The 17,242-nt window shown below is 39.0% G+C and overlaps 1 protein-coding gene across 12 annotated transcripts in view; it reads left to right on the top strand.

Annotated features, from left to right (window-relative positions):
• Positions 1–17,242, top strand: part of Cadps (calcium-dependent secretion activator 1) — a 42,328-nt gene that overhangs the window by 20,114 nt on the left and 4,972 nt on the right. For 10 of the 12 annotated variants that reach the window (XM_033381381.1, XM_033381380.1, XM_033381379.1 and 7 more), the window contains 3 exons: positions 1,696–1,852; positions 6,807–6,948; positions 7,315–7,482. In XM_033381381.1, the coding sequence (XP_033237272.1) occupies positions 1,696–1,852; positions 6,807–6,948; positions 7,315–7,482 (467 nt within the window). The remainder of the gene's footprint in view (positions 1–1,695; positions 1,853–6,806; positions 6,949–7,314; positions 7,483–17,242) is intronic. The other 2 variants (XM_033381387.1, XM_033381383.1) reach the window with 1 other exon arrangement.

Here is a 17,242-nt window from a genome sequence, read left to right as displayed (position 1 = left end):
GACTTTTTACGCGCTATTTACGTATTTTATTTAAACATTATACATACACATATATTATACATTCATTATGCTTTGTGCTTTAATTTAGTTAGTCGCCAAATATAATCTTGTATTATCTTGTATTTGCATATTAGTTTTCTTTATTTTTGAATTTGTACACAGATATATATTACACAAAATATTAAATGTGCGATAGCTAACATACTTACATACGTACTGTTTTGAATCAGAGTTATGTAATAACAATTGGAAATCAGGTGTATTAATTTAAATTATGCTTTTAAAATTTAATTTAGGCAAAGAATTACACTATTCAACAAAATTTTACTTTTCTACTGTTTTTGATAGATTTTGAGCTTTAAAAATGTTTCATATATTTATTTAGTTTTTTTTTTTCAAAAGGTTGTGCTTCTTGTTTTACATAATTTTAGTATCTTAAATCTGGTTTCATTGAAATTTGCAATTATGAAATGAACGGAACTTAGCTGTCTAATGCGGCATTCAGAGGTTTGGTCAAACCTGCGCCTTTTATACATCGATTTTTACAAACGATACCTTAAACGACGTATATCTAATGTACCTATACTAGAAAAATGAAACACAAAGGGTTTCCAAAGTCAACATTTAAAAAAAATATACAGGACCAAATTCTCAAGTTTGAATTTGAAAGCTCAATATTTTTCAGGCGATAAGATTAACCTACAAAAAGTTCAGGTAGCACTTATATGTAGTTTCATTTACCAGCTATTTCAGAACACCAAAGTTCAATAAAACCAGATTTAAGATACTTAAGTTGTGGGAAAAAACAACCACAACCGCTGAAAAAAACCAATAAAAAAATACAGGATTTAAAAGATTCGTTGAAAAAATTAAACCATAAAAAAACAGATACTCAAATAGTATATGATTATATTAGACTCGTGGTGACAGTGAATACCCAGAAGAAAGCGTTTCCGACCCAACAAAGTATATATATTCTTGATCAGCATCAATAGTTGAGTCAATGGTTATGTGTCCGTCCTATATGACTATATGACTATAGGAGCTAGAGCAAGCAGATTTGGTGTGATATCCCACTGAATCAAGTTTGTTTTAAAATTTTGGCACTCCTTCCGACCCACAAAAGAACAAAAATATGTGGCGTCCACAATTTTGATGTTACGAAAAACCCGTAAACATTATTATAGTCAGAAGGAAACACGAAATTTAAAGAGCTATGCATTTAAAGAGCTAGCCTTTCACGCACTTACTTATTTCCTCTCTCACACTTTACTGGCTGAGAATTGGGTATAAATTAAGAGTAATGGCGCTAGCCTCGGCTCACAACGTTCCGGCTCCTTTTTAAATAACAATATTATTTCCGTTTTAGCCAAATATACCTGTACTGATTTTTTTAAATTCGGCTAGACGGATTAAATTTTTTTTTATTTTCAATAAAGTGATCACAGTTTGAATATGGTTATTTTCATGCTTAAATTTATAAGTTCTATTAACTGAATAAAATGCAATTGTTTTTATTGAACATTTCTTTATTAGCTTCAAATTTAGGAGCTACGACTTATATACCATGAATCATGTAGTTTTCGTACGCAACTTCAGTGTTTGTTTGCCATAAAAATTTTAAAAAGATATACAAATTTTGCTTTGACATATGTTCTATATATTAATAACATTAATAAAATTTCCATTCTTTAGGCATTTGCTTGGTTTAGCGACCTGCTGGTCGAACATGCGGAAATATTTTGGTCTCTTTTCGCAGTTGACATGGACCGAGTTTTATCCGAGCAAGCTCCTGATACATGGGATTCGTTTCCTTTATTTCAAATTCTTAATGATTATTTAAGGGCAGATGGTAAGTACTACATTATTTTAAGTTTTCAAATCTAACACAAACTATCTAAAAAAAAATCGATTTGGGTTTGCTTTGTTATTTATTTATTTGGTTTGCTTTGTTATTTATTTATTAAATTAACAATTAATTAATAATGGTACTTAATTAGTTAGTTAGTTAGTTCAATTTAAGTGATTATAAATATTGCATGCAATTAGTCTAAGGGACAGTTCAGGGGATAAGGAATGACAGAGGGAGTTATAACTATGGCAACCCTAAAAGGTTCATGTTCGGCATAATTTGACCTACATATGGGTAAACGGATTGGCCTAAAAGTACGGGTAGGTCTAGATGAGACGGCCAAGAACATATGAGACAAAATGTTGAGCGCCACGGTAAAATCTCATAAGTTTGCATTTAGAAAGGCTCAGAAAAAGAAGATTAGTTGAACACCACAAATGTAGCTCACTAAGATCAAGTTGAAGGCGTGTGTGCAAATACCAATCAGAGTAAGGCAGACAGATTTTAACATCATCAGCATACATTAGTGTAGTAGAGTATGTTATAAATTGAGGAAGGTCATTCACAAATAAAATAAACAGAAGCGGACCCAGATGTGGCACATCTGAAGTAACATTAACAATATTTGACAAGACATTAGAAAACAAAACACGTTGAGTACGGTTAGAGAGATAGGACAAAATCCAATCTAGAAGATTCGTTGGGAACTCTAATAAAGAGAGTTTGTGAATAATCAGAGCATGCTTTACAGAATCGAATGCCTTGCTGAAGTCCGTAAAAACTACATCTATATGCAAACCACTTTGAAAACCACGGTGGATTAGGTTAGAAAACTCAAGAGAACGGATATATCAAGCTGCAACAAAGATGTTGCAGTTGCCGGGTGATCAGGAACTCAAGAAGCTTCGGGATGGCAGAAAGCTTGACCTTACCACGATAGTTTTCAATATTTGACTGTGCACAGTGTTTTAAAATGCAACTTGGTACCTTATCTGGACCCGCAGAAAACGATATGTCCATAGATGACAAACCTTCCAGAACAACGCTTTCCTCGAAAATAGGCAGAAAAATGCTGTTAGCGTGAGATAGCTGGTACGGATACGGAGTGGATGAGTTGTAAATATGAGTTCGTTTGGAAAAAGGTAGCGAATAAATTTGCAATACTAACAGCAGAAGCTTCTGTTTTATTCTGGTAATGAAGGGACGGAGGAAAAGCGATTGACTTACGCTTAGAGTTAACGAACGAATAGAATTTTTTAGGATCACTACGAAAGTTTCTACTCTATTGTGAAAGGTAATGATTACAACACTGACTATTAACGGCAAGCAACAGAGAGCGAGCGGATGAGTATAGAGCTAAGGCCGACGTGGAGCCCGACTTCTGGTACTTTTTATAGAGCCTGGATTTATTATTTTTTAAGTATGACAAATACTTGGAGAACAGGTACAGTGATATCTGGAACAAGTGTATTAAGGGCTGAGTAAATAGAGCTATAAAGTTAACAGTTGCATTTATGTTCGGTAATGAATAAAGAAACGACCAATCAACACGCGAGAGATGTAGATAGCCACGAAAGAAATGGGAGGTTAATGTCACCCCTGACAATAATTTGATTATTCCAACCTGAGTATAGCCGTAAAGGAGGATTACACGGACGCGCTGTTACGTCGTCCTTGTGATTCTGAATGTAGACATTGTTCACGGTGTGAAGTAAAGGAAAACATAATTGATATTAGAACTTACAGGAGTATCTTAGGAAGTCCGTCGAAGTAAATCAGCTTATTTTAATGTTTTAAATGGCATATCGCTCCGGGAAGTATGACACGCTGGCAGCTGCAATATGGGGGAACGATTTAAGACTTCCCGCTGATTTCAAATTCGGCGTGACCCTAACGTTTAATGAATAAAAAATGGTTATAGAATTGGCCAGTTGAACGAGTTTCGCCAGTTAATAAGACGCCTCATCCAATCTAATGACAAACTAAAAGTGATACATCGCGAAAGACTGGCACCCTACCATGGAGGAGACAAGGAACATGCTCGCGACGAACAAGTTTAAGTGGACGGCAGTGTTACGAATGGGCAGATCAAGCAGTTGGTTCAGAGTTGTTAAAAACAAAAAATATTTATATTCTCAATCCGGAAAGTACGAACTTTAGAGACGTAGGCAGATTTTTGTGTACGGTCGTCAAAACGATTTTGGAATTAATAATCTGGTCACTAAAACAACGAATTGCGATCTACTACGAAGTTTACAGCATGGTTAGTTTTTATATAGTTTTAATTAGTTTTCGATATGGTTAGGTTAGGTTAAGGCGGTAGCCGGGGGAGGAGGAATAAAACCTCCGCCCCTTCGAGCTCACTTGGACCTATAGGAGGTCCATTGTATTGCCGCATGGGCGTGTGCGCCTTCACGTTGCCTGAACCGTGGGAGCAGACTACTACAGGTTAAGGGCAATCTCATCGGGAGGCTTGAATGAATTTGAACAAGATCCCTGGTTTGAATTCGGACAGGTCCGAAATATGTGTGAGGAAAGCGGCCCCGAGAATCCGAAGACGACGATTTCCAAAGGCCGGGGAATGGCAGAATGAGTGCGGGACTGATTCCTCCTTTTCCTCGTCGCGACAACTCATGCAGATGTCATTATGAGGAATTGACAGTCGAGAGGCATAAGTGGCGATCTTCCAGTGTCCCGTGATGGCTCGAGTAACTGCAGAGCACTGTGCTCTGCTGAGTCTATACAGCTCTACTGAGCGCTTCTTAAAGGAAACGGTTGGCTGCCATCTCTTGTTTGCATTTTGCTCGAACAATTCGTGCGTGAGAAGCCTGAACGTAGCCAAAGGCATCGCTACTTGCTCCCTCTCCGAGAGGAATCGTAGTACCCTGCCTGACTAGCTCGTCGGTGGCCATATAAGGAAAGGATTTAACTGCTCTGCGATCTTATGCAGTCATTTACAGTCGCTGAATTCGAGCATATCGATATGAGCCATCCGTGTAAAAGTGTACCGCATTTGCAGATCCTGGTTCGCCCATCTCCCAGTCTTCCCTATGTGAATCCCACCTACCTGGATCAAAAGTGATCACTGGGGATACTGGTACAATAAACTGTCCTCTCGTCAGTCTCGTCAGGATTCCCGAGTGCCCAACCGCGGACGCTTTCCACATTTTGGTTCCTCTCATTTTGAGGGCGGAATGTGTTGCCACCTTCTTTTCCATGAGATCTCCGGGAGGAGGTCCAGAACGGTATCCCCTGGAGTAGTGCGTAGTCCGCATGTTGGACAAGTTCTTTTGTCTAGGGCTGGCCACCATACCACCACTCCTGATTGGTCGTATGATGGCGGTGCATAGTCTCCGAACTATATACGGAATCATTTCCCATTTTATTCCGAGGTATTTTCTGCATGTATAGAGGGGCACTGTGGCCTTCTTTACTCTATCATTTATGCTCAGTTTCCAATCGAGCTTTCTTTCGAAGTTTAGGCCAAGATACTTGGCATTGTTGCTAAGGGCTAGCAATTCTCCACAGAGTTTTGGGGGAGTCAGTAACTTTGTAATTCTTAGCGAAAAGCACAAGTTCCGTTTTAGGGTAGACTCCCAGCCCGCATTTGTCTGCCCATCTCGACATCTTCGTGAGAGTATTTGTCATGCGCCCACACAACGTCCGCGGAAAGAAACCGGAGAATGCTATGACAACTTCGCCATGCGGTGTGCCTCTGCTGACAAATCTGGTGGACGTTGACGCCCCAGTGATGCCTCAACCGTCATGCATCTGATCGATCAGGCTGACCTGATAAGGTCCACCCTTGGCCAGATGGAGCAGCAGAGCAGTGCATGCTGCCTTACAGTGGTGGAGGTTTATCTGCAGGAGCGTCCGTGACATTCCTGAGGCTCACCTCCACCATTGTTGTTTCTAGGTCGCTGTCGGGGGACTCCGGCTCCTCCCCGACAACGATGTGGCTGAGACCCCTGGCTAGCTCGCTCTCCTTGGAACCGTCGTCGTCCAGGATGTCGTCCGACACCATGGACGCCGCATCCGACGCTGGATTGCCTCCTCAAACTAGACCTCCGCTTGCCTGCCCATGCGATCGGACTGGTAGGTGGATATGGTAATCTTCTTGTAGCCATAGTCCACTACACCGTCCGTCTTTACGGGAGCTCTAAGCACTCCTCATTAAGGACGAGGATGATCTGGTTATATTGGTCCTTGGATATCCTCTGCCTTGGACACCTTTCAATCGGCTGTAGGAATGTGGGGGTTGCAGACCTGCAGTAACCTGGGGGTCTTCTCAGACTCTGCAGGCTTAGCCGAGACCCAAGCTCTGGCTATCGGACGGCTGGGGACATCTTCCCATTTCCCGACCTGCAGTTTCGCCCCTGGATAGACCTCTGTGAGGGCAGCCACCGCCTTCAAGTAGAGAGCGAGCTTCTTGGCAGGCGATGGCTTTCACCTTGCCTTGATGCCACCCTGCGTCCTCACACTTTGGCGGTGGTCCGCCATTATCCTCCAGTTCTTGTAGGAACCGGTCCTGCAGCTCGTTTTCCACCAGATGCCACTTGTCCCGAGCGACGCGAACTTCCTCGACCAGTACGCCAAATAGGGTCTTGCCCCTCGCTTTCACTGAGAGTTTTCTTCTCTTCGCCCGAATTAAAATCTCTTAAGGAAAATTATCTCTCTGAATTGAAATTATTGTCTTTTTTCATTCTCACTAAATTAAAGAATCTTAAAAAAAAAGGATTGATTCATTTTGAAAGATTTCACAGGCGCTTAAAGTGAAAAGTGATAAATATGTATTCACATAGCTCGCCACTGTACATCTATATATACATATTTTCATAAATCAGAGTCTTAAATCTATCAGATAAAGGAGGTTTGAGTATTATTTATACCACATTCCAACTTTTTTGCATAGTGTAATTAACAGTTTTTGGGATTTTAATATTATTTATTACAGATAACTTGCGCAATGGTCGCTATCATCAACACCTTCGCGACACTTTTGCACCATTAGTTGTGCGATATGTGGATCTTATGGAATCTTCAATAGCCCAATCGATACATAAAGGATTTGAAAAAGAACGCTGGGAGAGCAAAGGGTAAGTATAACACACATTTCCATATCCCATGCCCATAAGTAAAATATTTAAACCAAGGCGCAATTTCATAAGACTTAATTACACAAAAAAATGTTTTTATTACGAATTTGTATGCTAAAACTATAAATATGCACACGGATGCAGAAGCTTATTACTTATATGATCACAAACAAAAAAAACCTTTGGGATTGGAATTAATTGGTTGAACAGGTAGTCAGATTGAAAAGTCGAATGGTTTTCGCACATAAACTAAAATTGACTGTTATGTTTAAGGGCCGTCTTGCTTTGAATCATTTAAATTTCATCTTTTAAATGGAGAGTTTATGTTCTATTTATTTATTTATTTTTTACTCTATGAATATATAGGATTAACGCTGCTTTGAACCCTGCAGCATTAAACAATGCAGCCCAGGCGCTCAATACAGCGGCCCTCAACCCATCAACGCTACTTAGCGGCAAGAAAGATCAAGTAAATTTTTATGTGCCGAAGCTACCAAGGCAATCAGTTGCAACAGCCGCCGTCGACGATATGAGGTTTTTAAATAAAAAAAACTCCATTTATAAATATACGTAGATTAAAATATTGTCTGCATTTCGTTTTGCGTTTTGTTTTCTGCCAAATTTTATGCATTGCCAACAATTTCTTGCAACTTGCCAGCATAATTCATATGCATCTCACAAGATATAATTATTAAACCGCCAATGTCAATTGCATTGTAGCTGACTAGTAGTTCACAATTATATTCATTATAACCGGATATATATATATATATATATATATATATAAAATATACCAATTCTTGTTGCTAGTTTTTAACGAGTTTATTAAATACATATTTTTTTCAAATTTAATTTTTTAAATCCACATATTAGTGCTAAATATTTCCCTGACAAGGGCATGATAACATAAATAAGCATTTTTTTTAATTAACCGTACATACTAACAATGCAACTGACAAATTAAGAATGCATACTAAGTACGGGAATGGTAAAAAGAAAAAAATTCCTATGCACCCAAAGATTGGAATATAAATTCCCATACTGCCATTGAGAATTTCTTTTAATAAGCTCGCAATAATAATATAATTAGCGCAGATTGGGATTTATTTCATTCATTGTGGATAGGAAACATACCCGGTCGCGACTAGAATTTACTGGCTTATATTAGCAATTTATTTTTCAAATAAGTAAGAACACGGCGAAAGATAAACTTTCGAAAAGTTGTCGGGCTAAGCACGCTGCCTTGATGGTCTTGGTCAAAGAAGCTGCACCATCCTGGACTACGCGGAAGGTCCTCTCCGTCAGAAAGCTTTTGATAACTTCATACAGCTGAGGGTTGAGCATAATTTTGATCTTGGCGCGTAGTCCTTTGAGCCCCAATGTCGAAAGCCTGGGAGATATCCAGCCACAGTGTACTGTTCGTTTTGGAAACCGTCATGTAAGTCTCCCACTATCCTGTGCAGTTACTGTTTTGGTGGCTAGGTAAATTGAATAACTTATAATAAGGCCGACTCCCAGATCATTTAAAGTGTTGTGATACCATCGACTAGTGGATAGTGAAATTCCTTTCATCCACTGTAATTAAACATAAATATTTAAAAATTAACTTTACAATGCAATTTGTTGTAAAAATATAAAGGGGTCTTTTCGCGAAGGTGCTTATGATTTTTTTGTACTTTTTTTCATGAGTAACGAAACCGAATTTCCGGTACTCGAAGAGTAAAGGGGTATATTACATTTTGAACACAGAGACGGAAGCTTTTCCGTCCTCATAGAGTATATACTTGATCAGCATTAATAGCCGAGTCCATATAGTCATATCCGTCTGGCCGTTCGTCCGTCCCAATAAGCACCTAGATCTCCGAGATTATAAGAGCTAAGGGCATTTCGCCCCTTCAAAAGTCTTGGTATTTCAAATTTTAAAGGTACGAAAAAAACCGAAAACAAAGATTGCCGAATCAGTTGAAAATAATAGTATATCCAGAAGAAAAAAATGAAATTATGGTGGCTACGCAATGCCTTCCACCCGCTTACTCATCTTCTTCCTCTCTCTTTTACAAGCTCTTCCTCATTCAGAGTGATATAACATTTCTGTTGTGGGCGGAAGATTAAAAAAATAGGGATGTAGAAAAGATGTATAGAAAAATTAAAAACAGATAAAATCCAAATCTAATATATAAAAATTTCCTAAACGGTTCGATTTTTATAAAAGTATAAATTTAAGGGCAGACGGAGGTGACAAATCGAGAGAGCGATAGAGATGGCGAAAGAAAGGCGCGAAAAGAAGAGTGGTTGCATAGGCTGCTGCCGTGTGTGAGCATGTATAATGAAAATGTGAACAGTGCAAATGATTAACATCATGGACGTTGACATGCAATGACTGCATCTTTCAAGAGGCGATGCAGTTACTGCACCGTCAAGTGGCCCATGTTAAACCAGCAGAAGGCTGTTACGCGCGGATCCCAGGCAAAACGCAGCCCTCCTCCCGCCCAACCGACCGAGGGGCGCTGCCGCATGACGCGCATTACGTAGCCGAACCGAACGCGAACATGCAAGAAAGATAGCTATTAGACTAACATTCGAGGAAAATTAGCACTAAACTTACTAAGAAACTAAGCATGCAATCAAAATACAAATACCACTATAATTACTAATTACTAGAAAGGTGTGTAAGGATTAGTAATTTAATAAGAGGAAGAGAATTAGTGTTGGATATAATATGGTAGAGGGAATTATAATCCGAGCATAAGACCCTAAACGGTTCATGCAAGGAATAATTCGATCTACAAAATGGAAGGAACAACGGTATAAAATTTCTAGTCAGTCTAATAGGAATCGTGAAGTTTATGCGGCACAACAGATCAGGGCTGTCTATGTCACCCCTGATAGAGTTATGCATAAATACCACATCAAGCATTTTTCTACGGTTAACTAAGGATGGGAGGTTTACTAATAATAGTCTACTGGAGTCTTACACCCGAATCCCAGTTAAGGCCCCGCAGAGCAAAGAGTACAAATTTGTTCTGTACTGATTCTATACGGTCCTGGTGTACTTTGTACTGAGGGCACCATACACAGGAGCCGTATTCTAAGATCGGACGAACAAGTGAGGTATAGAGAGTCTTTGTTATATAGGGGTCGTCAAGTTCCTTTGACCACCTCTTTATACCCAAGCACGCCCATGGCCTTATTTACCGTGGTAGAAATGTGTTCGGAAAACTTTAACTTGGGGTCTAACATAACACCCAGATCATCCACCAGGGTAATTCTCTCAAGAGAACCACCAAATAGGGTGTAGGGAGCCAACAAAGGGCTAGAACGATGAAATGTCATAACTTTGCATTTCGAGGCATTAAGGTGTAACAAGTTTGAACAACACCATGACTGAAAGCTATTGAGATCGGATTGCAAGCGAGAATGAAATGAAATGTCCTTGTACTGGACACAGTTTAACATCATCCGCATACATAAGTACTCGAGAGTATGTTAATACTGAAGGCAAGTCATTAATAAAGAGTGTGAAGAGTAAGGGGCCTAGATGGCTGCCCTGTGGTACTCCCGAAGAAACCTTTACTGGTAAAGAGAGGGAGTTTTTAAAGAGGACTCTTTGAGACCTAGAACAAAGATAGCTAGAAATCCATCTCAGGAGGTTGGGCGGAAACCCTAAAAGGTCAAGTTTATGTGCTAAAAGGGAATGGTTTACAGAGTCGAATGCTTTACTAAAGTCGGTGTAAATAACATCCGTCTGTAAGTTACCTTGAAAGCCTTTAATAATGAAAAGAGGTAAACTCTAACAAGTTCGTGGTGGTTGATCGCCGCCTTATAAATTCATGCTGAGTTGGAGATATAAGTGACTTGCAGAGATGTTGCAAGTGCGGAGTTAAAGCCTTCTCAAACAATTTGGGAATAGCGGATAACTTTGCTATACCTCTATAATTTTTTGCATCAGACTTGCTACCTTTTTTATGGAAAGGAATTATAAACGATTTCTTCCAGATTGGGGGCAAGCAAGAGAAATCAATGGACAGGGTGAATAGTTTAAGCAAAGATCCACACAGAGCTTCGGCGCAGTACCTGAGTACACAACCTGGAACCCCGTCTAGACCCGGTGAAAACACCGGCTTAACTAGTCGAAGATCATGAAGTAGGGAATATTCATTTAACAATTTAAATTAAATTACTAATCCTTACACACCTTTCTAGTAATTAGTAATTGTAGTGGTATTTGTATTTTGTATTTTATTGCATGCTTAATTTCTTAATAAGTTTAGTGCTAATTTTCCTCGAAGGTTAGTCTAATATCCTTATTAGTCTAAGGTTAATCTAATGCCGTTCGACTTCGGTAAACCGTATGGGTACAGTTGACCAGAGTAGCTTTCCTCAGAATAGGTGGTTTGGAAAAACTGGGCAAAAAGATCGGCAATTGCCTGATCATTATTTGCCGACGTATTACAAAATGATAGCGAGGATGGGTGTGCGGACGTTCTACGCTTACTGTTTACGAAGCAGTAAAACTGTTTAGGGTCCTGAGAAAAACGTATCCTGCAACGAGATAGGTAGTTCTTATAGCAATGAGCATAAAGATCTGAAAAGTTTGACCGAGCTATTACATAACGAGAGTGAGAAGTAGGAGAGCCCACTTCTTGAAATTTTTTATAAAGTCTTGATTTTAAGTTTTTTAGACTAGATAACTCTTTGGTAAACCAAGAGGGATTTCCAGATCTAATAGGACAAGAAAGCGGGACACAAGAATAAAACGAGGAGGAACGTTGTGAGTTGCTGCGGACACCGCAACTCTAAGGTTATACCCGATACTAAGTCAGTATGGCTCTCCTCCGGCAGACGCCGCTAATATTTAACGACACGACAAAGAGTGCGTGCGAGAGAGACAGAAAATCAGTCTGAGCGTGACGTCGGGCGCTGCGTAGCCACTGCAAATTGATTTGTTCCTTTTGGCTAAAAAAATGGTCTGATCTGATCCAGATTCAGCAATCTAATAGATATGGTCATTATCTATGATTCTGATTTTTAGTTTTCTCAAATCTGCAATATTGTGGATGCAACAGATTTTCGTCCTTTGTGGGGGCGGATGGGGGTGGGGCGAAATTCTGAGATATACGTTTTATAGTGACATCTTAAAGGAGTGTGTGCATCAAATTTGGTTACTCTAGCCTTAATAGTCTCTGAGATTTGTGGTTGCCTCAGATTTTCGTCCTTTGCGGGGACGGAAGGGGGTGTGGCGAAATTTGGACAGGAAACGGTCAAGGTCCGATATCACAGGAGTGTGGATACCAAATTTGGTTGCTCTGGCTTTTATAGGTTCTGAGATCCTTGAACTCATATTTTGCAATTGGCAAAACCGACCATGAAACCTGTGTGTTAGAGTGAGACAGAGCGAGAAAGAGTGAAATTGTTTTCGTGATTCTGGCTGTAATAATTATACGATCAGGTTCAGATTTTTCACTCTAGAAGATATAGTCATCTTCTACGATTCTGCGTTTTTAGTTTTCTCGTATCGTCGAAATTGTGGATGCCACAGATTTTCGCCCTTTGTGGGGGCGGAAGTGGGCGTGGCAAAGTTTTGAAATATTTTTGGAGCAGTGACATCAGATCACAGAAGTCTGGATCCAAAACATCGTTGCTCTAGCTCTTATAGTCTTTGAGCATTAGGCGCTGAAGGGGACGGACAGACGGACAGACGGACGGACGGACAGACAGACAGGGCTCAATCGTCTCGGCTATTGATGCTGATCAAGAATATATATACTTTATAGGGTCGGAAACGATTCCTTCTGGACGTTACACACATCCACATTTACCACAAATCTAATATACCCCAATACTCCTTTTGAGTATCGGGTATAAAAATGTGCCGAGAGCATTGTAAAAAATGTTTGTGCCTTTTGTGACATCAGTGCACAAGTTCAAAGCGGACCAATCAAAATCCCTAATGAGGTTATTAAGCTTCGAAAACTCGGATTTACGAAAGCAGCGGACACGTTCAGGTAGTCTACTCGACCGATCCAATACAGTTGGTCCTATATCTAGCGACACCTCGAAAGTAGGGTGGTAGGCGTCTTCAGGTATAGTGAGCGGAAGGGCTCGTGTTAACAACACTATGGTCGGATCCGATACAAAGCATAGATCAAGCAATCGACCCAAGGAATTTTTCACATGATTGACTTGAGACAGGGACAGGTCAAGCAAGCCGTCAACAAAGTCATGTCGTGACATGGGCACTAGGATACTAGACTCGTTTACCAAAGACCAAACAGTTCCTGGCAAGTTGAAGTCACCAAGAACTATCATACGATCTTTATCAGATAGCGAGGAAGAAACAGCGGTTAAAGCGGACAAGTGCGCTCATAAATTGAAATATCCGAAGAAGGTGGGATATGCGAGCAAGGGATTTAATTTACTGCTGCACCACTGGATATATTCTATCGATTAATGGCTAATATCTGGCGGCGTAGCCCGAGATCTAGGCGCTTATAAAGACGTATGGACGGACAGTTAGACATAACTGTGGATGCCACAGATTTTCGCCTTTTGGGCGAAATTTCGAAACCAACTTGATTCTGTGTTATATCAAAGGAGTCTGGATACAAAATTGCGTTGCTCTAGCTCATATAGTCGCTGAGTACTAGGCGTCATACAAGACGGACGGACGGGTAAACGGATGGACAGACAGAAGGATAGACAGACGTGGCTGTATTGACTCGGATATTGATGCTGATCAAGAATATATATACTTTATCCGACCCCATACAACGCTTCCTTCAGGGCCTTACTTTCCCCACAAATATAATATACCGCTATACTCTTTTTAAGTATCGGGTATTACAATAATAGGATGTTATTCTACTGGTATGCTGACTATGCTGTATGGATTAAGGCTAATAACTTAACAATCTGCTTCTGAGATTTCCTGAAGTGTTCTGTCAACTTTGGCCAACTTCATTTCTCTTCCATCTGTTTTGGTATAGCTTCACCTTTATTAATTCTGCTTTAACCTTTATCTGATCCTTGACTTGGAACCTGTTGGAACTGGACATTGGCCGCCGCCGGTTGGTTCTCCTCCATTGTCAACATGGAGCCTTGCACATCCAAGAACTCGTATTCCTCAACTTTGAAGCCTGGAGAGACTTGCAGCTTTCAACTGTAGCTTTCTTTCAGAGCGCCTTGAAACTTTCCATTCAAATTGATTGCTTCAATAACGTTTCTCATTAGTTTTTTAATGACTAATCGTGTGCCATTACACAGCCGTGGTGGGTTCCAGTTACGAAGCAGAATGATCGGAGGTCCGACCTTTAATTGTAAATGGTGTGGAGGCATGCCTGGCAATTAATTGGATAAATCACAGTTTCGTTGGAGTTGCAGTGACGTTGCAGTTTCGTCACAAACTGCATCAATAGATTTGTATGACACCAAGTCCCCAGGCAACAACTTTAAATTTAACCCATAGACGTCCACATTTTTTGCTGCCAAAATGGTTCTTTCTGCCAGCCAATTATGATTTAATATTGAGTGTGTACGTCGGGAAATATGTTATCGGTGACAGAATTTTGCGAGTCGTTGATTGGGAGGAAGTCCGTCTGTAATTTGATGCATCCAATATTTTTATGTAAAGCAACTTTCCCATAGCCAATATCTACTAAAATCGGAATAGTTTTTTAGCAACAAAAACCAAAACCAAAATAAAAGGACATAGGTACCCGAAGAGTGGTCTGATCGGGATAGAAAATAGTGTTGGACGATGTGCACACCTAACCGATAAGCACACAAAATTTCACGAAAAATGGTCAAGCCATTTATGAGGAATTTAGCAAAAAAGCTTTTGACACGAGAATTTTATATATTAGATAATAAAAATATTTCTGAGTGATTTAAGTCAAAATATCCATACCTAATACGAATTACTCGGTCGAATTATCACGTGCATCAACAAGTTTGAGATTTTCTGGAGAATAATTTTTAAAACAAAGAAATGATTTGCCATCATTAAAATTTGTTTTTCAAACAATTTTAATAACGGCCTACGTAATTTATTCATCATAACTTTATGCAAAGTTGGGAACCACTGCATTCATCACTATACATAGGATATATAGTTCACGTTAATCATCTGCATCAAGCTGCAAGTCAAGATATGTGTGAGGCCTTAATCGATTGACAGCAATTAAAATGAAATTCTCTTTGACTTGTGAAAGGATTGATTAGATAGATTGTGTCCGTTAAATTGCAATAATTTAATTAATGTAAATTAATTTCTGTCGGTCAAGCAGTACCAGGGCGTAGTCGCCAAAAAAAATTTTGAATCAATCCCGAGCTTAGCATTCTTTCGATTGACACGTTATAAAGAACATTATCAGTACAGAACAGTATTATCATCGCATTTTACATCTTCGTCATCCTTAATAATAATTACAAAGTGTCGACCGATGCGAGATCGCTAGGCAAGTTTTATTTTCATATTATTGTACAAAAGGACTTTGTATATGTGTATGCCGCACTACTAAAAATGAGGTACCACGCTGAAGGAATATTTTATGTCCGGTACTTAAGTTGCTTTATGTAAGTTTTGTTTGCGCTCGTATTTCCGATAAATTTTAGGAAAAATGTGCCTTAAATAAATAAAGTTGCTTTTATATTATTTTAAATCCAGTTATCTGCGATAAATTTCAGCAGAAATTGGCTTGAAAGCTATGCCAATTAAGAGTTTGCTTCTTTCAAAAAGTTTTTTTAGTTTCTATTTTCATTACCTGCATATATAATTTAAAAATTGTTGCTTGCTTAGTCAGCCATCGAATGATAATTATTTAAGTTCAAGGTTGGTAATGGTGCTAGATGTATATGTAAATATCGCTGTAATCTTCGATTCCTATGGTTTCATTTCATAGCAGCCGGTATCTATTTTAGATCCATTTCATTATTACACTATGTATACGCTGAATAATAACAAAAAACTAGAAAAGCTTTATTTCGTCCACCAATTTGGGTTATGTTATAGAATATATAAAAGCATTTCGTACCGGATTTTTAGACTTGTTTTTTACACAATGAACAATTATTTGTATAAGGGATTTAAGATATAAATGATTTAAGTTGATTTAATACTTGCGGTAATTATATGCTTTTATCTATTTAGTATAAAATAGAGCCCTGCATTTTTAAAAGCTTTTATTGTTCAAGAACATCCGATATATATTTTAAGAAAGTACCTTTTTTATATCGGGTACTCGATGTGGATAGATATTAGATTTGTGATGGAAGGAGATATGTGTGTAACACTCAGAAGGAAGTGTTTCCGACCTCATAAAGTATATATATATATTCTTGATCAGTATCAAAAGCCGAGTCGATATAGCCATATCTATCGGTCCGTCTGTCCGTCCCGACGAGCGCCTAGGCCTCAGAGACTATAAGAACTAGAGAAAGCAAATATTGTATCCAGACTCCTGTGATATTCCACTGTTAGTGTTTCGAAATTTCGCGCCACCCCCTTCTGCCCCCACGAAGTACGAAAATCTGTCGCATAAACAATTTTGAAGATACGAAAATTCTCTCATTCTGTTTCGCACACTCTGCATCGGGAAATGTGCGCTGCAGCAGGTGTAGTTATGCAGATGTAGCTTAAAAAAAACGCAAAAAAAGAAAACACCTTTTTACACTCCCCGACACTTGAATACGACATACTAAATTGTACACTTTAGGCACCAATATTTTCGGGCACAAGCCAAAGAAAACGGTGAATTTGAATTTTCCTCAAATCTCTATTCAATTTAGCATAAATTAAAAAAAAAATAATAGCAATATTCATCAAAGTAGATTGAGGAAAAAAATTTAATTGACATAACTCAAATTTCCGCACCCAAAAAATGAGACACTTGAATACGACATTCACATTGAAAAATTTTTGTGGTCGCGACGGGACATTGTATAAATTCTCAAAAATCAATTAGGGTGTCCTTATTACAAGAAAAAAATTTGGGTTATGGTAAGCCTTTTTCAAAGGACGAAAACTCCACAATAAAAGCCTCGAAGGAAGTAGGTCCATCAATAATGAAAATAAGTGATGAAATTGGTAAAACTAGGTGTGTTCTGAGTGATTTCATAAAGAACGGGTCAAATTATGGCAAAAACATAAAAACCCGAACCAAAATTGCTACTTCCGAGACCTCTATGAGATCTCATCTGCGAGCCGCATCTAAAAAACACGACTAAAACTCGATTTAAAAATCTAAAACTGTTCTTTAAGCTAGTGCTAAAATAATAAAACATGTTTTTTCGAAGA

The sequence above is a fragment of the Drosophila pseudoobscura genome, chromosome 5 (genome assembly GCF_009870125.1).
Source record: "Drosophila pseudoobscura strain MV-25-SWS-2005 chromosome 5, UCI_Dpse_MV25, whole genome shotgun sequence".
Classification (NCBI taxonomy): domain Eukaryota; kingdom Metazoa; phylum Arthropoda; class Insecta; order Diptera; family Drosophilidae; genus Drosophila; species Drosophila pseudoobscura.
The sequence above is the reverse complement of the archived record's forward strand: the minus strand, read 5'-3'. Positions and strand labels throughout refer to the sequence as shown.